Consider the following 19,834-nt stretch of genomic DNA (forward strand, 5'->3'; position numbering starts at 1 on the left):
GAAGGAACAGATGGCTGTCTCCAAGATCAAACTTTTATGTTAGTGTTAGTGTAGGTCATCAGAGGACCACGGTCCTGGAGAAGAGAGGGTCAAATTGCTAGTGCAGAGACAAGTGCCCCAGAGAAAAGCATCTGTAGTGCTTGTTTGGTGCCTCTGGAGTCTTCTGATAATCAGGCTTTGATCACAACTGGTTTCATATTCTTAGGAGTGACATCACAGGTATACGAGTGAACATTTAACTCTGCAACTTCAACAGGTTCTCTCGAAACAGAGTCCGGTTTTTGGAGAATCAGAGAATACAACGTGAACGCACAGAGGTAAGTCATTATAGATGAACTCGTGAGCTGCAGGACTGTAAACATTCCATTTTCTGTTCATGATGAAAAATGCAGTTTTGGTATGTGCAGAATTTTATTCTCTAGTTGAGAGGTACAGGAGACAACAGGCTGATACTAGTCATCAGTTATTTTCTAAAGTCTCATTTGCAGAATTTCATGCAAATTCATCTAACTAAAGTAGCAAATAATGTCAAATCTAAGGTGGAAGCTTGGTCAGGAAAAATGAGAGACAGACACCTATGCAGATACTGGTTTATGACCTCTGCAGCTAAGCACCATTATCTGCCATATACAAAATGAGGAGGCATAACATTTCTTTTAATTTATTCCCTGTTAAGCATATATAGGCTGAAATATTATTACACTATCAGAATTCACTATTACTGATGTTTTTTCTGAGTCAGAGCTTTTTCTGAATTGTGACTATTGGCTTGTAGCAATTCTTTAATGATTATCCTTTATTGATTGATAATTATGGTTGTTAATTATATTGCCGAAAGTAGTTTTGCACGTTTCAGCTTCTGCTAAGCCATAATTGTATAGTTATCTAGGACTCAATATGAAAATGACTGCATTCGAAATGCTGAAATAGAGCTGACAATTATTAAAAAAAGATAGAAGATGATCTTGTTTTCCTTGAAAAGCCACTATTACTGCATTCTGGTTATGTAGGTGGATGTTTTTGCTTGATGGGTGCTCTGTTGGATTAGTTAATAGTCCAAATGGTGCAGTCTGTGCATTTTTGTATTACTCAGCAGTCTTCAAGTTTAAAATGCATCATCTTTTATTTATTTATTTTATTTTAATCTGGTGTGACCAAACCTGTATGATTCAAGCAGGTGGTTTTATTAAACTCTTTTGTTGGCTACATTTTTAATTCTAACACATTCATAGAAGAAACAAAGGGAACCCTTTTCTGTGTCCTAGGAAACATTGTTTTGATTTTGAACTTCTCCGATCTAAAACAGGACTGGGGGAAAAAAAATCTCTCCTTAGTATGTATCAAAACTCAATAATACAAATAAGTAGCATGAAAATAATTGCACAGGATCAATCAGAAGATTGATACCAAGCCTGTATCTAAACAAGCTCATGATTGCTCAACTGCTTTTTAGAACTGAGTCTGTTCTATTTCCTATTTTAGAATTGGTTTTCTTCTTTTTTTTGAAATAGCAAACTTGCTGAAACTGATCTTTTCTGGAAAGCATTTCTTGTTCCATTAGCTGTCTCTCACACATACATGCACACAAGTATCCTGGTCTTCTTTCAATCCTGCCAGTTTTTAATGTTATGATATTCACTATGTTATTGTGATATTCATTATATTATTATGATACTAAGTTTATATTCTGTGAAAATAGCAATTTGTTTAAAACTATACAAGTTCCTTTTAAAAAACAACAAAACAACAAAAAACCCCCACAAAAAAAACCAAAACCAAACAACTTTATTCCTTTTCAAATGCAAAGCTGTACAGGAAACAGCCATCTGCTCCCTCAAGCGATCTGCTTGACCTCTCCATAGATTCTCCATCTCCTACCTCAGCAGCGGTGCAGACCGACTCTGCAGTGTCTCCTTCAGGCCTTAGTAAGTAATGAATGCACGTTTTCCTTGCAGTGTGTTTTCCTAATGCAAACCAACAAAGCCTAGTGGAGGAATCAAGAAGTTCCTTGTAAGAAAGAAAACAAAGACAGTCCTTAACTTTACCTTAAATCTCCTTAAAAGGAGCATTGATGTGTGTACATAGGAAAAAAATGTAAGGTAGTATGAAGTTCCCTGTAATTTGTTTACAGTGGAAGCAACAATCTTTTTTTCCCCTGTTATGTAAATTTGAACAGTAGAACATGTTCTGTTTTCTATTACAGTGAAGCCTTTAAGACAGTCTGGTAGTTGCTTGTTCTGTAGGTTTGGAAGAAAAAAGCACAGATATGCTCTTATCATACCTTCTTGATGGCCAAGCTTTTTTCAGGAGGCACTCAGTGTTAGAAACAGCTCGCTTTGAGAAAGGTACTCATCTCCTCTAACTCTAGATAGACTTCTTTCATAGTCAAGAGGAGTGGGAAATCTCCTACCTTTGGTACCCTAAATTACTGTTTGCAGAAGTCCCTACCTTACCCACCCCAGGGGAGTCCCTACACTGAAGTTAAAGGTGTGAATGTCCCCCCAGGGATAAATGCCTATAATTCCATTCTCATCTTTTAGAAATAGTGAAAAGAGTTTTAAGTGGCATCTACTGTGTATAACACTACTGATGATGTTCTGATATTTTAAGGAGATAAATATATTGCACGTAATACCTTCTCAGAGTTATTAAAATTCTGCCTTTCATGTGATAAACAGCAATTCATTTCAGATTCTTTAGATGCCTTCCAAACAAAGCTTGACTCTTTCAATGTTCGTAGTACAACATTTGCTTAATGTTTAAATGATCATTAATTATTGCTTTGAATTTCAGATTGCATATCTGCACACCCTGAAGATAAAAACAGGCATCATCCATCTATTTATCCACAGCTAGATTTAGCACCTGCTACAAAAGCTCAGCAATTTCCGTGAGTAATCTCTTACCAAGGACAGATAACCAATGTTCAGAGGTATTAGTACTTCATCTAATTAATACTCAGGTATTAGTAATTCATCTAATAGTTTATAGAAAGCTCTGAGACCACAGATGTACTGTTTGTACAGATTACTCCAGTAAAACAAGTGAAAACTACCTGTGTACTAGATGTTGCTTACCATGCTTAGAAATACGCTACTACTGCAGCACTGTTTAGTCATAGCTCAACAGTCAAAACATACCTGAGAAAGAAATGATTTTCTGCTTGAGTGTTGCCAATACTGCAGTGAAAGGGAGAAACAGATGAATTGTACAGGTCAATAGGGAGAGTTCAAAGCAGGTGTCCTTGTAGTTCCCTTCCTTCTATCTGTGCTGCACTCAGTTGTGACATAAGGTAAAAACAGACCAGCAAAAAAACCCAAAGTAACAATCAGAATATACAGTTTTTATAGTTTCTCAGTTACTTTCAATGTATTACTCTCTCCTAGATTTGCAACTGAAACACAAAACACTAGTGTAAGCAACCCAGCTGGACATTCATATAGCAATGTGAGTAACACTCATGTTCAGAATAATCATTCTTTGCTGGCAACTGTCAAAATGAGAACTGTTTGGATTTACCCCAACTGCTGTCCAAATGGGATGCAAAGATCTGTTCTGTGGCCCTTCTCCATACATCAGGGAACACTCTGCATTTGGTGACCAGGCCAACTTTTCTCTTTTGATACCACAGATGCTAATATGAAAGCATATTTCTGGGGTCCAGCACAATCTCGGGGGGGTTGCAGAAAGCAAAATACAAACTGTTATTTGTACTGACATTGTTGCTGTGTGAAGGAACAAGGGGAGATCACCTGCTGCCATTATGTGATTATGGTGTATTTGCTATCTCAAAGAAGATACTAAAAAAAAAAAAACCCAAACCAAGCCCGCTACCCAAAAAACAACCCACCACCACCCCCAAAAAAACCCACACCAAAAACCTCAAATGCTTAAAAACCAAGTACAGTGCAGGACAAATGGCATATGCTGCAGACCTAAGACCTGTGACAGGAAGAATGCAAAAAAATATAAAGGGGCTTTGAGATAATGTTATGCATTTGAATGCTATTCTGTGGTAGGCATTATGAAATTGAAAAGATGAGAAGCAGACTCCAAACACACGCATATTTCCCATTTTAAACCGCAAGTAAAAGCAGGTATTTATTTTAAGTACTGTGGCCTTTGAGTCTGTGTAGTGTAACAAATTACAGAGAAGTAAATCATACAAATGTGCTATAGATAACAACTAAAAAGATGTTTTGAACTGTGTGTGGAGAATGGAGATTAATCAGACTGGTAACTGTTGACCTTAGAATGTATTTGCAGTAGTCTGAAAGTCTAAAGATAAGTCAAGTCAAACCAGTTCTCTTTCATATAACAATCCACTTATGCACTGTTTTGCTTGATGTCCTTAGCTGGCAACTCTTTTAAGCCCAGTGCCTCTGAATCCAGTAAATCTGCAGACTGGACATACTACATCATTAAACGGACAGTCACTAGCAGGTAAGAAGTACTGCAGACCACCTGACTGTCGTGGAGGTGTATTTTTTTGTGTTGGTTACATAATGGCTGTCAAAGACTAGGACCAGCAACAGACAGACAGAATCTGATATTGCATACGGCTTCTCTTAGACGTGTCTGTCCATTTTAGCATTTAAAGCAACTAGATACAGAGGAAGTAATTTGCGATTTTCAGGAAGATGCAAAAAAGTAACACGCAGTAAGCACACATTTCATTTACATTTAATTCACATCTGGATGATCTGCCTATCTTTATTCTTCAGCTGCATCAAAGAACAAGTCACAATCACCTCATTACTACGAAATAATGGAATTTGATCCCTTGGCTCCTACTGAGTAAGTAACTTAAAATAGATAATACACGGGTTTTGTAGGTGCCAAAGGCAAGGCTTCTGAGATGGCTTTTTCTTCTGAGTGAGAAAACAGACTACACTATTTAGACTGAGTTAGTTGCCCAACTGGATTGTCAGTATACATAATGTACAAAATGCACCCACTCTTTTCTTCCAATATTTCTGGCATAACCCATTAAGGAATAAACTCCTATAGTGTGTTCATTAAACAGCATCTGTAAAAATGGTGAAGTAATGCTGTGTCAAAAACTAAAGTCCTATCCAGCAATTAGAAAAGGTGCATAAAACACAGTAACGGTCCTGGTGGAGGAAGCTTATGGACGCTTCAACACAGGTGGTTCTGGAGGAAGGTAACCAAAGTAATTCCTGTTCCCAGCAATCATGATTTTTAAGAATGTTGTTCTACTGCATATCAAGAAAATCCTCAATTTAAATATAAACTGCAGAAGAGAATGGATGCTGGGACTCTCTAAAGGGTCAAATGGTCAGCCAGAAAAGTACTATGAAACTAAGTGGATGGCAAAACTCTCCTTTCTACCAGTAAATTGCAAAAAATCCGAGTCATCTACACAAAATTTATTTCTGTGGCATTGAATTCTGAGGTAGAAAAATTCAATGAAGTTTTAATTATGTTTTTTAACTACTGCAGTAATTGCGTGCCACGTGGCTTGCTTGCCATTTGTGTTTTGCAGTCCTGTTCCCAAACTTTATTTAATCAAAAGTGACAATGTCCAGAGGTGTCTCATTAAATGTATAATCCCAGAGACACTGTGGGATTGGCTCTTTGTTTCCATGGAAACCTGGGCATCCTGCAGCTGATGCTGCTCTGTTAGGCAAACACTCTTGGCAGTTCATGCCTGGGCAGGATTTAACTGGTGCATTTTATCAAAGTGAAGCAACTGTGATGTAGAAGTCTCCTAGAAGTCTCCCTGTTTCTCTTCTTCCAGAGCTGTTTATGAAGAAATTGATGATGTGCTGAAGACTGAAGTTAAAAAGAATACAGGATGCTGAAGGCGGGGGTGAAGTCTTCTGCTAAACACCCTTTATTCTCTGGTGCTGGTCCTGTACAGTGCTTCCGATAACGTACAAGTGAATAACAGAATGAGTTTTGTATTTTGACACAACAAACAATACGTATTAGAACACTAAACTGTGTGGAAGCTGAAAAACTCTTGGATCTACACCTTGATCATTTGTCCTAAATGCTCAATTGTGTATTCTTCAAGGTGACTTGCATAATTATTTTTGACATATTTTGGAGGCCTTTAAAACGACTTCCAGATTCACTTGTGCATGAATTAATCCTTTACACCTGACACAAGTAAACAAAAAAGCTGTTTACAGAAGCTGCAGAATCCAGTTTCTGTTTTGGCCTTATTGCTCTCTGTGTTAATCTCCCTAGAAATTTATAAGGGGTTTTTCATATATAGGACTTCTCTAAAATTGGGCCCCTGGATAGATGTCTGAAGACATGCAGTGTTACTCTCCTACATTCATATTCTGAATACAGATTCTGTTTTCCTCCTGCAGTATAGTTGGATTTTTGTCCTGGTAAGAACCTGAAGTGGGACATGAACTGCTGTCATCCATGATTAACAGAGCAGAAAAAAACCCCTTCTTGTTCCTGTGTTGTCGTTGTTGCTTTTATTTACTCAATAAATACTGGAGGGGGATAAGTAATTTCTTTCAGTGTTCCTGCCCTGCAGAAGTGGTTCTGGTGAAGGAAAAAATAATTATCTACAATGCAGATGAGCAATAGTTATCCATTTATTTTAATCAAGCGGTTTAACTCTGTTAATAAGTTTTGTCTTTTAATATTTGAAGTGCCTTATCTATTTTCATGCTGAATGTAAAGTGTGCACTTTAATAGGTATAGTTCTCTGAATTTATAATTGATATAAAATTTGAGAACTTAGTTCATGTTCATAGCTGATAAGCAATTTTTTGATGAAATATGCATTTTAAATGTTAACTGTTTAAGCAATAAGAAGTTCTCAGTTTTGCAATTTTTGTAGCATATAATTCCAAATAAAAGCAAACACTTACTGAGAAGTTAACCTCCATCACTTCTTGAGTTTTTATGAGGACATGCGTATTCCATGAAATACCAAACACAGATAGTATTGGAAGTATTTTAGTGTGAATTCATGGAGTTTCATTGCATAGTTAGCAATTTGGCGGTCTGCCGTAGGACCATTAGAAGACCTTCTATCAGATACACAACCTTGAAGAAGTTTGGGGGGTTTGTAAGCAGAAGTGACAAGATAAGCTGCTTTATTATTATTTTTCATGTATTTGCCATGTTTTAGACAGCAGCCTGAGAAAACTGCTGAAAATAGGATTTGAGGTGGATCAATTTTTTAATTTTTTTTTCTTTCCTTTCTTCCCTACAGCTGAGTTGTATTGATAAAACCCTAGGACACTGAAGTGTAACAAATTAAAAAGGCTCTTTCAGTATGGCAGTCCGTAATGGGTGTCTGTTAACTAAACTTTGCTGTACTTACAGAAGCAAAATGGTCACAGACAGATGAAAGGGAACTGGCTAATTGTTGAGGTTACAAAGCTTGTTTTATAGCTGGAACGTGCTTAGTATCTGTGCAAACTTGGGCTTTCAAACTTGAGCTTTCAAATTTGAGAGAAGACACACATTTTATGAAATTTGCACCTGGCAGAGGGATATTCCTTTTCTTTCGAAGCATGTGGCCAGAATAAAGCACTATGTGGAGAACTGATATAATCAGTTCAGCTTTCAAAAAGACAATGGGCTAAGACAACCCAGGTAAGAATTGCTTTTTTTTTTTTCTTCCCTAGCCTGGATTCAAAGATTTGCCTTGATTTTTATTTTTTTTCCCCTGAAGCATAATTGGAGTTATAGTTTATAAAGCTTGCTGCTATCTTCATACAGATGTATTTCACTTGCGTGGGCTCCACGTGTTCTGCTGAATAAAAATGCATTAGAAAGATGAAAGAACAAAAAGTGTTAAAACTTTCATGTCAGGTCTTCACTGTATTAATGTCATCCAGAATCTATTTAAACACACACAACTGGTACAGTAACGCATTTTAAAGATAGTATCCATTTATCTTCAAAAAAGCAGGTTTTAAATTACTGTATACAAACATAATTGAGACTAAAGTGACTGTAAGTTGTTTCTGATATACCCATTGCCTTTTTAGAGTCCAGACACACCAACAGTAGTCTTTATTAGATCTCATCTGCTGAAAGGGGTAGAAAGAACTGGCATATGGGATGAGATACTGGGCTGTCTGAAAACGAGTAGGTCACTTAAACTTGCTCTGCAACTTGCTTCTCGTTTGCAGAGAGCTATGATAAAAGTGTTATTATCCCTACAGATAATGACCAAAAGTTACATAAATACAGGCTTACGTGTTCTGACGGTAAACAGAGTACCTATGAGTACCTCTGAAAAACCGATAGGCTGCCGGGCAGGCTTTGTGGGGCTTAACCTCTGAATGAGGCTGATTTCCTTCTGGGTTTTGATGTTAATTCATGCTGTTAATTGAGCCTGCAATTTAGCACAGTTGTTTATGTGCTGCCTCTCCCTTCTACGCGTTTCATACATAAGCTGAGCCTGTCTCTGTGTAGAGGTGCCCAGCATACGGCCCTCTGCAGAGTGGAAGAGCGGTCATTAGCAGTACAGACATTTTAAATTAGTTGAACACAACATTGAAATTTGAAGATAGTCTTTCTAAATGGAAACCATACCACAGATCTGATGTGCTTACACTTAAATTACTGTTCCTCATTCAAATTATAACAGTTCTAGAGCAATCTGCTCTTACCAAATGAACTACTGATTCAGTAATAATTCGACAGGGTGCATCATATTCTGAATCATCACATCCTCCTGTGCCACAGGAGTGTTACATAGCAATACAGTCTAGTCTTACAATATTCAGCCAACACATATCATCTTACAAAAGATGTCTTGAGAAAACCTCTCTTCCAGCAACAGTGTTCCCTTCTATTGTCTGATGAAGAAATAATATTCCAACTACCTAAGTTTGGATTTTTAAAAAGAAATACACCCTTTCATAACAACACCACGTACCCGTGGTGGTTTAATAATATAATTTCATATTACACAGTACTCTGCAGTTATTCCTTCCATGGAAAAATGGTTTTGAAACTGGTAGTCAGGTAGCAGAAGTCAAATTGTGTAGAGTTTGCCCATTACTGATATCCAGGAAGTGGTAATTTCTGTCCTTCCTTTGCTTCAAAAAAAGTGTAAGAGAGGGTGATCAAATCAACTTTAGCCATCTTAGGGTCCTCTACAAATTCTGGATCAATGTAGAAAAAGACAGGCATGTCCACTTCCTCGTGAGGATTTAATCGCTGTTCTTCAAAACAAAAACACTGCAGGGGGGAGGAAAAAAACACTTGAACAATTCGACAACAGCAGCTATGGTAAACTTTCTCTGCCAACACGAGAGAAAGCTTCATCTTTTAAAATCTACTCTCATTGATCTACAGGTGTACATCTAAAATCAAGGGAGTGAGCAAGCACAGGAGCAACAAGACAGCAGTTCTGTTCCTCTTGTGTTACGGGGGGGGGGGGGGGGGGGGGCGGGGAATAGCTTTTAATGAATGTGCAAATGTACAAATTGGCCAGGCTAGTTCACACTGTTACCATCTGCCCTTAAAGTCAGTGGTATTAAACATCATACATTTGGGAACTTCTCTAATTGGACACGTACTGCAGCTTATGAAGACAGTAAGGCCAAGAACGAACTGATGCACAGTCATGTGAAAAAATCAAGCTGTTTTCTTAAAATGTTGGCATACAAAGAATGGGATCCAGGAGTAAAATGAGGCAAAGTTATTTAATGCATAACTACTGTCATTCCGTGTAGAGGAAAATGTAATCTTTGCTTTGTCCACACTTACTTGTATTTTATTGAAATACTGTCCTGCTTCAAAGGGTATGACGTTGTAGGTAGAGATTCCAATTATTGGTTTGTCAGTAGGATTTTTCGCTTTATAAAACGCCAGTGCGGTCTCTCCTGGTACCACCTGCATAAAATAATTGCACAGTGATTTTATTTTTATTTTTTTTTAATCTGCTGCAGCCCACCATCCCTCAGCGTTCTTTAGACTTCAACTGAAACTAGTTCATTTTCTCTTTTGCAGTTTCAAATTGGTTACTTCGCTACTTGACAAATATTTTGCTTATATACAACTCGCCCCTCTTCAAAATTAGAAGCATCAATAATGTCGTTTGTGTGCATTTTTAATCTTAACCAGTTTTCCATGAGAATTCTATTACTGTCAGTAGTTTAGCAGCATATAGAGCTTGAATATGCCCTTGCATATACAGTTTAAGGTTATTTTTTCCGTATTGGGCTCAGTAATTAAGCAAGCATGACTTGTTGAGTTTTTTTATTAAGAACTAGTTTTGAACAGTGACGTTACATTAGAATGATTGGTTGGTTGGGGGTTCTTTTCCATGTAAGAACAGTCCTACAAGGACAGGGGCCAGCAGAGAAAGAACCCCCCCCCCAGGTTTAGGTATAGTGTAGCTCTCTATCTCTGTGTAAATATATATGCACACACGGACTTGATGGCGTCTATAAGTATATAACATAAGGTGTATATGTAAATATGCTTTTTGCTGGCCAGCCTGTTCTGGCAGTTTGCTGGGATGTAGGGGGGTAACACCCCGCCGGCAGCAGGAGCTCGCCTCCTCCCGCACCGGGCCCGCAATCCGCGGCGCCTCCCGGGCCCGTACCCCCCCACTCACGTAGATTTCACTCTGCTGGGGTCGGAATTCCCACTGGATGCTGGCGTGCACGTCGGCGTTGAAGGTGACCCTGAGGCGGCGGTGCCGCACCGGCTCCATGCTAGCGACTCGCTCCGCGCCGCTCCCGGCGCCCGTGGTGCCGCCCAGCCCGGTGGCCTGGGAGAGAGGGGAGGCGGTGAGCGGCCCCGCCGGGCTGCGCGGCGGCGGCGCGGCGGGGCCCGGCCCGGCCTACCTGGCAGTAGAGGCGGTAGAGCGGCACGGCCGCGTAGGACATGCCCACCATGCCCACGGCGGCGGCCACGATGTAGGCCAGCGCCGACCGGTTCCGGCGCCGCCACTCCTCCTCCTGCCGCCGGGTGAAGGGGTTGGAGCTCCGCAGCCCGCGGGCCCCCCGCGGGGCCGAGGCTGGGGCCGGCCCGCCCGCCGCCGCCCAGTGCCCAGCCTCCCGCGGCGGCGCCCACCCGCCCGCACGGCCCGGCGGCCGCAGCGCCCAGAGCGGGCCCCGCGCCCCGGGCAGCCGCAACCGCAGCGCCCCGCAGCGCGCCCAGCCCCCCCCGCACAGCCCCATGCCCCCGCGGCCGCCGCGCCGCGCGGGGCGCAGCAACTCTCGCGAGAGAAGGCGGCGCGGCTGTCCGGCGCCGTGAGGGGCGGGAGCGCTGCCGCCCGGGGCCGCCCCGCAGAGCGGCGCTGAGGCGCCCGTCAGGCCCCGCCGGTTGTCCCTCCCGCCATCCCTCGCTCCCGCCCCAGCCAGGCCGCTCGAGCCGTAGTTTGCGTGTCGAGGTAACTGTCGCAGCCCCGGAGGTCGGCGGGTTGTGCCGGGCTGGCGGCCGTGGCGGGCCCCGCACCGCGCGGGCCTCGGCCTCGGGGGCCTGGGCGGGCCGGCGCCAGGCGCCACAGTGGGGTAACGGAGCGAGCCAGGGAGGCAGGGCCCGGAGGGGGCTTCGGGCCTTTGCCCTCGTGCAGGTCTCCCTGGGCTACAGGCACTGGCACCGGTATTTTTTTATTATTATTTATTTTTTCCCGCCCAGCGGTGCTGTGGTTCAGGTTCAGTTCCATTTCGCTGTGCTGTGTGCGGATTTGGGTTGGGTTGGGCACAGGCTCTGGCAATGCTGCAAAGTGATGGAGCACACCTGGTAAACAGTAGTATCTCTGGGACAGGCAGGGTCAGGCGAGTTCTCAAACACGGGCTTTGTTCACAGTCCCATCCACTCTGTTAAACTTCTGCAGTGCTTGAATTTCTTGTTTTAAGAGCAGTGCTTTGCTCTTGTGCTGGTTCCAGTAACACGAACCATGCAGTGACTGACAGTGACTGACGGCTCTGGATGCTGCTTCATCTTCCCTTTACAGGTGTGGAGCAAGAGAATGATGGAGCCCAGAGCAAGGCAACATTCCGGTCTTTCCCTCTGTATTTATGTGGTGGGTTTTTTCATCCTTTAGCAAGAGAGCTGAATTTTTTTTACTACAGGAAAATCTGTGGTATTCCAAAGCGAAGTCACATTTTTTTTCCTGTAGAAATACAGACCTGAAGGAATTGGTCAATATGTTTTTTGTGGAGGGTGACACCGTGCACTTAGGGACCCTACCTGATTTTGGCCCAGGTAGCATGTCGCTGGCACCCACGGCCATCTCTTGCCTTGCTGCTGATACAAACAGGTTTTGCATTACTTTTGCAGTAATTTTTCAAATTATGGTAGCTCTGTACATTTAGGACTGTATTTCTTGTCTACCTGTTGAATGTGCTAATAAAAACACAATGTGAATTACTTGAGGTTTGCTATGTTAGTGGTACGTAACTCTTATTTTGCGTGTAATTTGGCCTATATTTTACATATTTCACATGAGAATTCCATAGGCATTGAATACTAGACAGTAAGTTTAAAAGATGTGAGAAAACAAGACACACAAAACACCTTACCATGTTCAAAACAATGTATCCTCCCCCAAGGTATCTTAGCTGGAAAAAAGATAAGATTTTGGTTTTAGCAGTTACATTACTTTTATCATGGAATTGTAATCACAGTTACTTCTGGGGTTTTTTTTTAGAAGATTTTTATCACAGGGGGTTCAGGTTTTCCCTAATTCCTACCTCATTAATTAAGAGAAAATTAGGATGCCAGATTGTTAGGTACTATATACAGCAAAGTCTGAGTCATTAACTGCTTACTGTTTTCAGCAATGAAACATTACCTGTTTTATCATGAAAGTACTCTTTTCCCACTTGATTTCAGCTAGTCAGCAATAAATAAGAGTTGTTGTCAGTGTCTGAAAGTAACTATTGCCATGTAAATTTCAAAAAGTGGCTTCTACTTTTTTACAGCAATTATTTTCCTGGTCACGAGCCAGTGTTCCATGTGTCAGAATTCTTCATTTTCAACTTTTACTAAAGTAGTGCACCTAAGAAGATGTCCAGTAAAGATCCCCTAACAAACACAGATGAAAAGTAAGTACTTTTTTTTTTCCCACACACACAGGAATACAGCTATTAGTGGATTGTAATGTGACAATTCATGAAGTTTCATTAGTACGACCTTGTTTTGATGAAGTCTTAAAGAAAAATGACTTCGATATTGAAAGAGTCTGAAGCAAAGTCTTAGACAAGCTAATACCAACACCAGTGAATTTACATATAAAGGAAAGAAACAGTTCTTAAGCTTTTCATTAAGTTAATCAGCACTTAGTTGGGACTGGTTCTGTAGAGATAAAACCCAGCGCAGAAATTCCTTAATGTTTCTGCAGCTATGAAAACATACTTGTAAGGTGTACAGCAAATTACTTCCATGTACTCGTAGGGTACCTACAGTAACATAAGGTGCTGTATGGAGATTATGTATTGTATTTCATTACTTTTTCAGAATCTTGCGTCTGCATGCCTTTAATGTTTTATATGTAGTGCTTTGGAACCATCTTATGTTTTACCAGTGCCATGGGATATAAAATCATCATTATATTAATTCTTTAAACCATAATGTTATCCACTTAAAGGTCGGATCAGATTCTAAGTGGCAAACAAATAATTGAAAATCATAACTCCAGACCCTTCCCAAACTGCTAAGTAACCATGCCAGTGCTGTCATCAAAACCCTAATTAGAAATGGGCACAGACAGCTCTTGCTGGACTATCATGTTTGCTGTGCAACAGAATCCAGAAAACACTATTCAAAAGTATTGTCAAACAATTTACCATAGATTTTGAATTATACCACCTTTCTGAATAACTTGACTTTTTCGAAAATCAAATCCACAAAACGTTAAAGAAATTAACTTGATTTTACTGGAACCCAAAGAAGCAAACACTCTGCTTGTCTGGTGGAAATATGTGGTATATAACAAAGATAAACAGCTTTTACAACAGCTATAGCTTGCTAGGTTTGTGTGGAAGGTATATTATATGAGTAGTTATTAGATCACTGAATTCCAAAGGCAATTTTTCACGTAAGAGATGAACACAAAAGGTGCATAAACTGCACTTCAGCTACAAGATGACGGAAGACTATAGTTTTCTATACTTTTTTTTTTTTCCCTGGGAGACAGTATCAATGCACAATGCTTCAAGAATGTGCTTGGTTATATGTTAATTGAGGTTTACCTAAACTTTAAATAATACCTTTGTTTTCTACACAAGTGCTTAGCCTCAAACCGTTCATGCTTCTCCACAATTACAGTGTTGCTCAAGCTTTTTTCATGTTTAACAATTGCCATATAATGACATATGTTTCCTTTTAATCTTTATGACCTAATCAGCAAAAGGTATTTTGAATAATTAGTGGCTTGGGATAGATTAGAAGAATTTATTTATGCTATATGATACAGCGTTCTCTTGGCTGTGGTCCTTACTATCAATGAAATTTTACCTTTTTGGGTTAGTGAACCTGAAAGACTACATGACTGCATGATTGACTTGTATAGAACTTTTGTAAAAGGCCTTTGTTTTATTTATAACAAAAGCATCTTGTGAATCCTGCTTTTGAAGATTCTGCAGATCTTTTTGTCATCTGCTAAATTATCCTTTAATCCATTTCAGTTGCTAAAGCATTACAAAACTTCCTTTGGGAAAGATGAGTCATAATTGATAATGTTTCCAGAATAAAGTAGTTTGCTAGGTGTTTGAAAAAGAATCTTTGTTTGCTGCATAAAATAACACCTGTCTCTTGAAAATACAGTCTTACTTACTGGTAGCAGCTTCTATGGAGTTTTAAGTTGTTACAGTATTCCTAGACCTTTCTGGAAGTAAAAATTATTTTGTGTTCCCCTGGGTATGTTCTTGAAAGGCAGAAAACTTGCAAGAGAAGCAGTAATACCATTTTCCTAGATGAATCCTTTGGAAACATTAAAAGCAGCACAGCAGCAGAATTTTAAGGTAGAGAGTGATAGCCTTGGGGGTGAGGAAGCTGAGCAATGCATAGTTTACTTTGAAGAAGGGAGGGTGGAGCAATTGCTTGAACAAGCGATGTACTGCTGATAATATTAAAAATAACATTTTTATTTTTTAATATTGGAAATACATAGCCTTGAGCCATACATTTAACCGGGGGTAGGGGGGGTGTGCATGTGTGTTTCTGTTGCAGAAAACATGACACTGGAAACAAGCCATATTGGTCTGAGTGACTTGTTTTGACAAGTGTTCCTGATACTAATACCACAAATTGGATTCCACTGGTGTTAAGAACAGTGACAGTTTTGTAGGAGAAAGGCTGTTGGTATTTTATCTTCTGTAACCTTGCCTAGAGCTAATCTAATTGATATGATGCTTAAAATATCAGTGGCTTTTTTTTATTGGACTGTAATGTCAGTAAACACTAGCACAGTTAAAATTGCTGAGAAAAGGCTACAGAGGGCCAAACGTTTGTCACTGGATGGATGTGAGCCATCCAAATAATGCCGTTGGAGCTCTTCACGTTTCAGGAGCTGGGAAGGCTGGTTTATGTTCCCGCTTGCATCACTGATCTGCTCCTTAAGGTGGGTCCCTTTGCCCTTCTGCCCCTCTTGCGTGTCTAGATTGCAGGCTCTAGGGACTGACTGTTGTATATGGAACATTACATAGCATGGTACCTGTAAGCAAAACGATCCTTTCCCTAGAATGATCACGTGCTAATGAAACCACAGTCACTACAACTTTAAAAAAAAAAAAAAAAAAGGTGCATGAGATAAGCATATGCATTCCTCGCGTAGCCAAGCTGTCCTGCTGTACAGCTCTAGACACTGACAGATGCTGTCTCATTGTGGGGTTACTCACTGCTAGAGAGGAATCACCTTTCTACTTAAACAAAGCCCTTGGTGAGCAAGAATATTTGGGTTTCATTTTAAACTGCTAAGATATTTTAGAAAGAGGGGGAGTAATAGGGGTGCATCTTCTGATGCAAGTCTGGAAGAGAATAGTAGTTAACCAAAGTGATGTCAGGTGCTCAGAACTTCTGAAAATATGTGTATCTCTGCAAGAACAAGCCTGGTATTAGAAGAGAGTCTTACCTCGGGAACAGTGGTATCCTTTTTACTTTTTTCAACTAGGTTATTCTCAGTGTCATGATATAAATTCACCATTTTCAATTGCTTTCACAAAAAGATGTGTCAGCTTCTGTTTCTAGGCAAAGTATATAACCCAAGTTCTGTATTAACTTGTGACGGTTGTATATTGAAAGAGTGAAAGCCAAGTTACAGCATGGCGCAGTTCAATACCATGATTGAGAATGCAAAGTATGGCATAGTGGCATTTGTTTCATTAATGCTTTCAGTCTGTCTGGTTTGTTGGCTTTCCCTTTTGTGTGGGGATGTACATAATCCAGTCTGCTAGGAAGATTGCTTCAGAAAGGTCATAAGTTATTGCTTTTGACCTTGTTTGGAGGGAGCACATAAACTATTGGAGGAACATGAGAAAATATTTTAATTATTTCATTTGCCTTTGGCAGCCAGATAGAGATTGCATAATCACAGTTGTTGTAAATGCAGGTGAATTTTCTCCCCTTCGTGTTTATCGGTCTTTCAAGTTGCTGCAAATTGCCATTTCAAACAGAGAGAAAGTAAACATTACCTCCATAGGTGAATTAGTCCATATGACGCAGAGGGTTTCAGAGAAGATTAAATAGGCAGAGACACTCGTCTGGAGCTGTGTCTGGGTTGGTGGGTTTTTTTTTTCAGTTAGTAGCAGAAATTGTCCTGCACATAACCTTTATCTGGCTGAACCGAAAAGCTCCAGTGTATTTTAGTTGCTTTGTCACTGACTTTGCTGCTGTACTGAAGAATGTCCTTACTGTCACCAGGAGATGAAGATGAACCAGAGCGTTTTGATGGTCTTTCTCTCTTATACTGGTATGCTTAACCATTAGGTTCCAACAGCGTTTTTCTAGTCTGTAACTGGGGAAAAGTACAGTAAAGGTAATTTGAAAGTTGTAGATGTTTTCAGCTTCCTTTCATAAGCAGCCAGAATTTATAGTTTAGATTTTTGTTTAAGTGTCAAGTAATACATATTTTGTGAGGGAAGGGAAATTATTCTTTCATTGATAAACCTAGATACGTATTTTGTTTCTTCACATAAATAACTGATACTTGCTCAGGAATACAGATCAGAAGACTATCCAGAGCTGTCTGTTCTGATAAGTCTCTAGAAGGCATAAAACCTAAAGCTGTTGAACTTCCTTGTATCTGCTGCTAAAAAAATAATAGAAAAAAGTATCAATAGATTTAATATTAATTGCCTTTACTAGAACATTACACAAAATTTTGTGCACGTAGTCTGTCAGCATTCCAGGACTTCAGTTGGAGTGTTGAGTTTAGTATTTTTTAGTGTAAGAAAGTTACAGTGTACATTTTGTAGTCTTCCTTTTTAGTTCATCTGTTGCCTCACATCTGTACTTTTCTGTGTGCTAAAAGCTTGCTTACAAGTATTTTTGCATGACTTCTTGAGGAATGAGCAGCGACATCTGATTACTTAATTTGCATCTTTTTCTACAAAGAAAATTGAAATTATTTTTCATTTTACTGCCAGTTGGTTTAGAAGCCTATTTCCTTATTCATAGTGTTGAGCATATTTCTAATGTTTGGGGGGAAGTAGTCGTAACGTTTGATGAATATTAAATAATGGTAATGTGAAATAAATGTTGGATGGGTGCTAAATCCAGGTCTTTTTATAATGAAACTGTTAAAGCCCTGTTTATTTTATTAGAACTATGACAAGTAGAGTGACTTGAAGATCCATCTCTAAGTTACCTGGGAGAAAAAACTAACACCAAAAATCAGCAAGATGTGATATGCTAAACAAATTCAGGGCTTTTGAAGATAGTCTTTACTTTTATGTGATTAAGTAATTTTAAATAGTATGTTTTGGGGGAGTTTAGTCTTTAGAGCATAAACAGAACTGAATGCCTTGTAAAGGTCACTGTTCAAAGTGTCAGTTCTTTCTAATTGTAGGTGACAACATCATGGCAATCTCATGGTTTCAGAGATATCTTGCTCCTCTCCAGTGTGAATTATTAGTTTGTACATTCTCTATATGCTCTCTGTCAGAATCCACTTTATGTTAGTTAGGGTCTCTGTTTTGAAAGTATTGCCTGTTACTTACAGAAATGTAGATCCTTTCCTGTTAAGTGTTCTGTGCCTAGATTTGATCATATTTCATCATTTTATGTGGTAGTATATAAATAGGTTCTGCTTTTTGTGGTGAACTCTGAAAGTTAGACTTCAAGTCTGAGATTTGATCTTTTAAGACTTCATAAAAGTAAACTTCTGTGCAATAACGTTCAGTGAAGTAACATTTGTTCCTGCTTTTTTATTATAATAAAAAAATGCCGTGTGAAAACTGCTGAAAGCATGGCAGAGCAAGAAACAGAACAGCCAGCAGCAAAAGGCAAGGCAGGAAAAAAACCCAGACTAAACTGTCTGCCTGTGTCAAAGATCAGTGTATGTTGTTGAAGCTTTCAAAGATGGATACAAATCAGGATAAAGCTGTGGGGAACATGAGTAGTATGTTGTCTTTCAGCTTCAAAACACTTAAAAGTTCATGGGATAATTCAGATGACAGTACTAGTCAGTAATGCAAAATACTTTGGTGTCGTAGTATATTAGTAGTTTATCAAAAAAGTTTTGTTAGAGAAATAGACTTAAGTATTTATTCTTCCTTTCAGGCTGTGATTAAGTAAAAGCAGTTTGGTTCACTTTTAGCCTTACAAAGTGTGCCTTATGCTCTTGTCGTGTAGTAGCAAGGTCATGTTCAGTCTTGTCAATGGCCAGATGCACTAACTAACTAGGTTTCACCATTTCCTCTTAGCCTGTGAAACAAATACTTCAAGATATACTACAGTGAAAATTATACAGTATTTGAAGCAGAGGCTTCCTGTTTGTTTCTAAAGATTAATTAGGTCTGTTCTTACAGCCAGCCTTTCTAAAGTAAAGACTAATTTTGCAGATACTTGAGAATTTGAGGTTGTGGAACAAATTGTTGCTTTTCAGAGCAAGTGCCCTTGATTAAAAAAACATCCATTTTCTTATACAAAACCAAAAGAATTATGGATGTTCTTTACAAGCTGGATCTCTTGCCTCGTACTAGAATTTAGGAACGTTTTGACCTTCTGGATTTCTGTTTCCCCTCTGACATGGCACCTTTTAATGACACGTACTCCGGCTTTTGCAGAAATACGCAGTTTCAGGCTGTGTGCTGGATTTGATTGTGTGGGAGGATTTGGGTCACTGTGTCCTCCACTTTGATCTTCTTTTCCCCCCTGCTAATGAATTCTAGTTGTTCCATTTCACTTTAACATCATGCTCTAGAAAATGCAACTTACTGTCCAATATAGAACAGTACATAAGTCAAAGCAGAAAAAATGTAAGTGGTGCTTCTGCTTCTGTTTTCTATAAGGGGTCTGGTGAGTCTTCTCCAAAAATGGTACAGTTGGGAGGACAAAGGAACTATGATACAACTGGGATGATTTTGTAGTTATTCATCTAAATGAAAGTAAAAAATGATAAAGGGTAATCTGGATTTATAGTAATTCTTAACACTTTTCATCCTCATAGCAGTATGCTGGTCATGTTTCTAATTCAACTTTAAATTTAGTTTTCAAAACTCTTTAATTTTACTTTGTACATTCTTGCTTAATTCTTTAACATTATCACCTGCTTCCAAAATATTCATCTGCCTTTAGACAATTTCAAGTGCTATCCTGGTATTTTGTCTTGGGGTGGAAGGGTACACAGGGGAGCAGGCAATAGAGTTTGTAAAGAAGCATTTTTTTTAAAACAGGGAAAGAAAACAGTGTTGAGTGAAGAAAT

The 19,834-nt window shown here is 39.5% G+C and overlaps 3 protein-coding genes across 16 annotated transcripts in view; 2 read left to right on the forward strand and 1 right to left on the reverse strand.

Moving 5' to 3' along the window:
- The window catches only part of TOM1L1 (target of myb1 like 1 membrane trafficking protein), a 37,470-nt gene extending 30,599 nt beyond the window's left edge, over positions 1–6,871 (forward strand). For 3 of the 4 annotated variants that reach the window (XM_055794454.1, XM_055794455.1, XM_055794452.1), the window contains 7 exons: positions 257–317; positions 1,808–1,925; positions 2,794–2,890; positions 3,387–3,447; positions 4,356–4,443; positions 4,725–4,797; positions 5,762–6,871. In XM_055794454.1, the coding sequence (XP_055650429.1) occupies positions 257–317; positions 1,808–1,925; positions 2,794–2,890; positions 3,387–3,447; positions 4,356–4,443; positions 4,725–4,797; positions 5,762–5,825 (562 nt within the window). In that variant the 3' untranslated portion in view covers positions 5,826–6,871. Of the gene's footprint in view, positions 1–256; positions 318–1,807; positions 1,926–2,793; positions 2,891–3,386; positions 3,448–4,355; positions 4,444–4,724; positions 4,798–5,761 lie in introns of those variants that run through there. The other variant, XR_008745579.1, reaches the window with a different exon arrangement.
- Positions 1,767–11,159, reverse strand: LOC101913347 (cytochrome c oxidase assembly protein COX11, mitochondrial). Of its 2 annotated transcripts, XM_055794460.1 has the most exons (5): positions 10,809–11,159; positions 10,577–10,732; positions 9,724–9,849; positions 3,141–3,179; positions 1,767–1,984 (listed from the first exon to the last, which is right to left on the reverse strand). In XM_055794460.1, exons 1-5 carry the CDS (start codon positions 11,142–11,144, stop codon positions 1,916–1,918), a joined length of 726 nt encoding a protein of 241 aa, XP_055650435.1. In that variant the 5' UTR covers positions 11,145–11,159; the 3' UTR covers positions 1,767–1,915. The 2 variants fall into 2 exon arrangements, with proteins under 2 accessions (XP_055650435.1, XP_055650434.1); XM_055794459.1 differs by lacking the exons at positions 1,767–1,984; positions 3,141–3,179 and adding an exon at positions 7,802–9,192.
- A 62-nt stretch (positions 11,160–11,221) lies between these two features.
- The window catches only part of STXBP4 (syntaxin binding protein 4), a 76,273-nt gene continuing 67,660 nt past the window's right edge, over positions 11,222–19,834 (forward strand). For 3 of the 10 annotated variants that reach the window (XM_027795572.2, XM_027795576.2, XM_055794450.1), the window contains exon 1: positions 16,680–16,879. In XM_027795572.2, the coding sequence (XP_027651373.1) occupies positions 16,812–16,879 (68 nt within the window). In that variant the 5' untranslated portion in view covers positions 16,680–16,811. Of the gene's footprint in view, positions 11,357–11,969; positions 11,993–12,110; positions 12,230–12,893; positions 13,017–16,679; positions 16,880–19,834 lie in introns of those variants that run through there. The other 7 variants (XM_055794448.1, XM_055794449.1, XM_027795573.2 and 4 more) reach the window with 7 other exon arrangements.

Source organism: Falco peregrinus, chromosome 2, assembly GCF_023634155.1.
Source record: "Falco peregrinus isolate bFalPer1 chromosome 2, bFalPer1.pri, whole genome shotgun sequence".
NCBI lineage: Eukaryota > Metazoa > Chordata > Aves > Falconiformes > Falconidae > Falco > Falco peregrinus.